The sequence below is a fragment of the Triticum dicoccoides genome, chromosome 3B, assembly GCF_002162155.2.
Source record: "Triticum dicoccoides isolate Atlit2015 ecotype Zavitan chromosome 3B, WEW_v2.0, whole genome shotgun sequence".
NCBI classification, from domain to species: Eukaryota; Viridiplantae; Streptophyta; class Magnoliopsida; order Poales; family Poaceae; genus Triticum; species Triticum dicoccoides.
In genome coordinates this window covers 119578783-119584123 of record NC_041385.1, presented here as the reverse complement: position 1 = coordinate 119584123, position 5341 = coordinate 119578783, and the positions used below count along the sequence as shown (strand labels likewise).

The following is a 5341-nucleotide window of genomic DNA, read 5'->3' as shown; positions in this document are numbered from 1 at the left end:
GGACATTCTATGGTGGCAGCTCCCGTTTTAGATGATTGCAGAGAGTTATTACGGGAGTTCGGGAAGGTTATTATTGAACACTGTAATAGATAATCAAATGCAGTTGCTCATCAGTTAGCTGAGTGGGGACGTGCAAACACCCCTTCTTTTATGGATGGATGCACCTTCGGTTATTATTGCTATTTTTTAGATGATGTAAGCATTATTTGAGGTTAATAAAACTAACCATGAAGGCCTTCCTGTCAAAAAAATCAAGCTGATTAGGTTTTCTGTGGGGTCATTTAATATAAAAGAAAACTTTTATTTCTGGAATCCACAGATAAACCGCATTTGTGCTGCGTGTTTCCCGAAGAGGTAGAACTGAGCGACAACACACGAGCCAGAGCCAACCTTTCCCCGCCGCTCCACCGAGCCGATCGAAGAGATAAGCGCTCCCGGCCAAAATTCACGTGTCGCGCCACCATCCCTGCTCGTCGCGCCGAATATCACGTGACGCCACCCCATTCCTGCCCCCCGCCTTTCTCAAATCTTCTTTCTTGGGCGGTCGAATATTTTGGACCCTGCTACTGTATTTCAGTTCCTTTCCTGTCCCTGCTACTGTATTTCAGTTCAGTTATTTCCCCTTCATCTACCTTTTCGGGAGATTGGGAGTGCCGTCGGCAATGGCGGAGCAGGTGGTGGCGGACCTCCGAGAGAAGTGCGCCACGCCGCCGTCGCTGCTGTGCGACGTGGCGGCGGCGATGGCCGACGAGATGTGCGCGGGACTGGGGAAGGAGGGTGGGAGCAGGGTCCAGATGCTGCTCTCCTACGTTGACAAGCTCCCCACGGGGTTAGTTTTATGTACTCCAGCTCTCGCTTGTTATCTGTTTGTCTAATCACAGGAAGCGTTGGTCTTTCAGTTCTTGTGTTCATGCTCCCTGAAAATGTCTGTCTATTCACCCTCGACAGTTAGTCGTTTATGTGTCTACTAGTTTGAATCAGTTGATGTTTAACTTGAACCAGTTGAGTAGTTGACGTTTGATGGAGTACGTGTATATCAAAGACTATGGTCATATGAATTACAGCAAGCATAACATAACAAGGGCACCCATGAATGGATGGGATATGTCGGGTTGTAATTGGGAAATAGAGATATGTCATCCTTATCATCATTATACCATTATAATAAGACCAGAATAAGTTGATCATTTTATTAACTGACCTCATGGATGTCGGACATATCGGTCATGAGAAACTAGAAATACTGGATCCTTATTATGTTCATAGCACTATAATGTCGTCCATTTTGGTGTTATTTTATCGGGCTTCAGGTCAGCTGATTGATACTCCCTCCGTCCCATAATATAAGAGCGTTTTTTACACTGGTGTAGTGTCAAAAACGCTTTTATATTATGGGACGGAGGGAGTAGATTTGATGGTGTATGACTCCTGCTGCTACTTGTTGACTTTATTAATTTAAAGCTGGGCACCCGATGCCTTTCCTCTGAAAAAATAGATTTAATGGTAAAGATAGATGATTTCTGCAGGCAATTTATGTTTAACCAGTGCACACTTTAGACTTATTTGGCCGCTTACTTTTGTGCTACCAAATTTAGGAGAGAGGAAGGTTTGTTCTATGGACTGGACCTAGGAGGGACAAACTTCCGTGTCTTGAAGGTGCAGCTAGGTGGCAATGATAAGCATGTCATTAGCTGCGAGTCCAGAGAAGTCGCCATCCCACCACATTTGATGTCAGGGAGCTCCTCTGTATGTTTTTAGTATATGCTTAGTTCGGTAACTTTGAATTGATCTGATGTTCTTCTTTGATTTATTATTTGATTGTGTTCATTTTCCATTTTACAGGAATTGTTTGGTTTCATTGCTTCTGAATTAGCCAAGTTTGTGGCTGATGAAGAGAAGGGTACTAGCTTGTCAAACGAGAAGACACGGAAACTAGGATTCACATTTTCTTTCCCAGTGAGGCAACGGTCTGTTGCATCAGGGACCCTTGTCAAGTGGACAAAGGCATTTTCTATAGAAGATGCTGTAAGAATTCCTTGTGCTTACATACCCAGCATATTTGTACATCGTATCATGTAACGATGTCGCCAAATGCGGCTGTTTGAAGCCCGTATCATCATTTGATTCTAAACCATAGTGGATAAAAAATTCTGGGAATCGTATCAATAAACTATGTTTATCTGTGTTTATCATCAAAAATCAAATATTTAACTGTCTATAGATGGATCTTCCTTCGAATTAATCTCTTTCTCACTCATATCAGGTAGGTAAAGATGTAGTTGCTGAACTGCAAACAGCTATGCAGAAGCAAGGTCTAGACATGCATGTGGCTGCACTAGTAAGTGTTGAGAAGTTTATATCACTGTTTCTAATATAATCTAGTTGTAACCTCATAAGAAAATTCTCATTGTAAGAGATTATTGCTGAAATAGATTAATGACGCTGTTGGGACATTGGCTGGAGCCAGATACTACGATGAAGATGTCGTCGCAGGTGTGATATTTGGCACTGGCACAAATGCTGCTTATGTTGAGAAGGCAAATGCTATACCAAAATGGGAAGGAGAGCTGCCTAATTCAGGAGAAATGGTGCCTTTCACTTCAAACCTAGTGGTGCTCAAGGATATGTTAGGATTCTTCTGAACTATTTTGTTGTTTCTAAGTTATTTGTGCGATGTCTTCTCATATACCAGGTCATTAATATGGAATGGGGTAATTTCTATTCATGCCATCTTCCAGTCACTGAATACGATCAAGCATTAGATAGTGAAAGCTTAAATCCAGGAGAGCAGGCAAGTTTATTTTATAGTCTGCCTGTTCTTGCTGTTGAGCATTGGCTCAATCATATACTTTGGTTCTTTCAGATCTACGAGAAGTTAACCTCAGGAATGTATTTAGGTGAAATTGTAAGGAGGGTGTTGCTTAAACTGTCCTTGCAATCTGGCATTTTTGGTGAAATTGACCACACTAAGCTCAAAACTCATTTCCATCTCCGGTATGCTGTTTCCCCAGCCTTTCGCGGTTGATGCTCTAATGTGTATGTAGTCGTAAAGAATTTTATCTTGTTGATGATCTGGAATTCAGGATTTCTTTCAAATGCATACCCCTGTTAATGCTTGGTGTTCTTAATCTCCTAATCAAACAGACCATTCATTAACTGTAGCAAGTCCTGCCAAAGTTTGAACTTGACATGTGCTGATAAAATCTGGCTTAATGCTGCATACATGATTCAAGGATTTGATTCAAGTGCATGTTATTATTGATGCACATCAGCTTTAATCTTCTAATAAACAGACCATTCACTAACCATGGCAAAATGCTACTCCCTCTGATCCATAATACACTCATTTTGGATCGGAGGGAGTACTCCCAAATTCAAACTTGGCATGTGCTGATAAATCTGGTTTTATGTTGTACGCAGGACTCCGCATATTTCTGCAATGCACCATGACGACACGCCCAATCTGAAGATAGTAGAAGAAAAACTGGAAGAAATCCTAGAGGTATGCTGACTTTGTGAGCATTGCACAGCGGTCGTACTGAAAATGTTATACTAGTTGTATGCACACATTGAAGTGACATGGTAAGGCTGTGTGCATCACTTGATGCAGAGGCAAGGGTGTTGCCCTCTTTTTGAAAATAAATAAATTGAAGTGAGATGATATGCATACTCTCCAGATTGCAAGCACGTCCTTAGAGACGCGGAAAATGGTTGTTGAGATCTGCGACATTGTTGCAAGAAGGGCAGCCCGGCTGGCTGCTGCGGGCCTTGCAGGGATCCTCAAGAAGCTTGGGAGAGATGGCTGTGTCGACAAGCATCGGTCGGTCATCGCCATCGATGGAGGACTGTTCGAACACTATGCCAAGTTCAGCAAATGTTTGGAAGCTACTCTATATGAGCTGCTAGGGGAGCAGTCATCGAAGTCGGTAGTCATCAAGCACGCGGACGATGGCTCGGGGATAGGGGCTGCCCTGATCGCTGCTTCCCAATCTCAGTGCAGAAATGTTGAATAGCAGTAGGCAAGCTAGTTGCCATACATTTTATGTCCCCATTTCAGGGGTGAAAGATAAACGGCACCTAATTCTCCAGCATGTACTTACAGTGTACCCGTGCTGGAACTGTAAGAGGTCCATGACCGAAACGAGGCTAGATGAGGTCACCTTGGACAGTTAAAATAAAAGGGAACCTGAGGTCTCATGAATCGGCAACCATCTTTTTGAGTAACAAGCTTCTTTGAATGTAAAGTACCGTCTTTCCGTCCTATGTTTTTTGTGGAATTTACTATCTGCAACTATCTTTTTGAGTAACAAGCTTCTTTTAACTGTTTAGTGGTACAAAATTCAGGTCAAATTCCTACGCTCCAAACTGCCCTGTTGCACTATTGCTCATCAACAAGGTTAATTCGTGAACCTTGGAGGTTAAAAAGCTCATCAAACTGGCATACTACTATGTACAAAAAGGCCAAAAGTTGTGGTGATAAAGAAGAGGACAGCGACCCAATCAGACAAGTTTGAGACAAGTGCAGGTGGAAGGCTGAAGTTGTGGCGATCAGGATAACGACTTCAGCAGTGAAGGAATCTCTATCCCGCACTAAATTCAGCACGTACAATAATGGAGAAACACAGGACAGATCACATCATTTGCTCAAGTAAAAGCTTCCCCAGAAACATACAGATGGCTACCACATTCGGCTCTCAAACCGCCGCAGCCGCCGCTGTGTAGAGCCCGAAATAATCACTCTTCCACTGACCCGGCCTTGGGTTTCAAAGGAGTTGTCTTTGTGGAAAGCAATAAATCAAACGATCCACATCGATTGTTCATGGCCCAATTCAGTGATACCTGTAGACAATCTGCTGGAGAGCGTTTTTCGCCTCACTGTCTGTATCTCATATAGACAGCCGTTTGGACGAGCTGCCCGAGATGCTCTTGTAATTAGTAAGGGATATGCGCAGCAATAGTCAGCGTCATTGTTACGCCGGGCATGCTCCATAAAGGTTTGCAGTTGCCAACGATCCAGACAAAACTATTGACAGGATCTTTATAAAGGTACTGCTGCTGCTGCTGCTGCTGCTCTTTGAATTGCATCATTTCCTATGCAGAGCATGACCATTTAAAAAGTTTGCATACATGCCATGCCAGATTGAATCATTGCAATGAAAGGTCTACACCTTTTGTAATTACACAAACACCAACATTGCTGTCACTGCAAATACCACCTCAAATTGCTGCAGAAACAAGTTGTATTGCTTCTCTCCGAAAAAGGAACACAATGATCATGTAAGTAATAGAGGTGTTTACAGCTATGATCGTCAGAATCAGCATATGCAATAAAAGAATGCTC

At 42.8% G+C, this 5341-nt stretch overlaps 1 protein-coding gene across 2 annotated transcripts; it reads left to right on the top strand.

Annotated features, from left to right (window-relative positions):
* Positions 1–454: 454 nt before the first annotated feature.
* On the top strand, positions 455–5111 carry LOC119275085 (hexokinase-8-like). 2 transcript variants are annotated; one of them, XR_005135480.1, is made up of 10 exons: positions 533–829; positions 1596–1746; positions 1843–2025; positions 2264–2338; positions 2433–2588; positions 2693–2791; positions 2864–2994; positions 3421–3502; positions 3678–4239; positions 4345–5111. XR_005135480.1 is itself a non-coding variant. In XM_037555870.1 (9 exons), exons 1-9 carry the CDS (start codon positions 663–665, stop codon positions 4011–4013), a joined length of 1380 nt encoding a protein of 459 aa, XP_037411767.1. In that variant the 5' UTR covers positions 455–662; the 3' UTR covers positions 4014–4261. The 2 variants fall into 2 exon arrangements, 1 of the variants encoding a protein (XP_037411767.1); XM_037555870.1 differs by lacking the exon at positions 4345–5111 and having other exon boundaries at positions 455–829; positions 3678–4261.
* The last annotated feature ends 230 nt before the right edge of the window (positions 5112–5341 follow it).

Bases quoted from the DNA above. Each gene is read 5' to 3' on its own strand.
- LOC119275085 (XM_037555870.1), top strand. From the start codon at position 663: ATGGCGGAGCAGGTGGTGGCGGACCTCCGAGAGAAGTGCGCCACGCCG. The intron at 1,747-1,842 runs GTATGTTTTTAG...TCCATTTTACAG, and splicing joins TGATGTCAGGGAGCTCCTCT to GAATTGTTTGGTTTCATTGC. The intron at 2,339-2,432 runs GTAAGTGTTGAG...TTGCTGAAATAG, and splicing joins ACATGCATGTGGCTGCACTA to ATTAATGACGCTGTTGGGAC.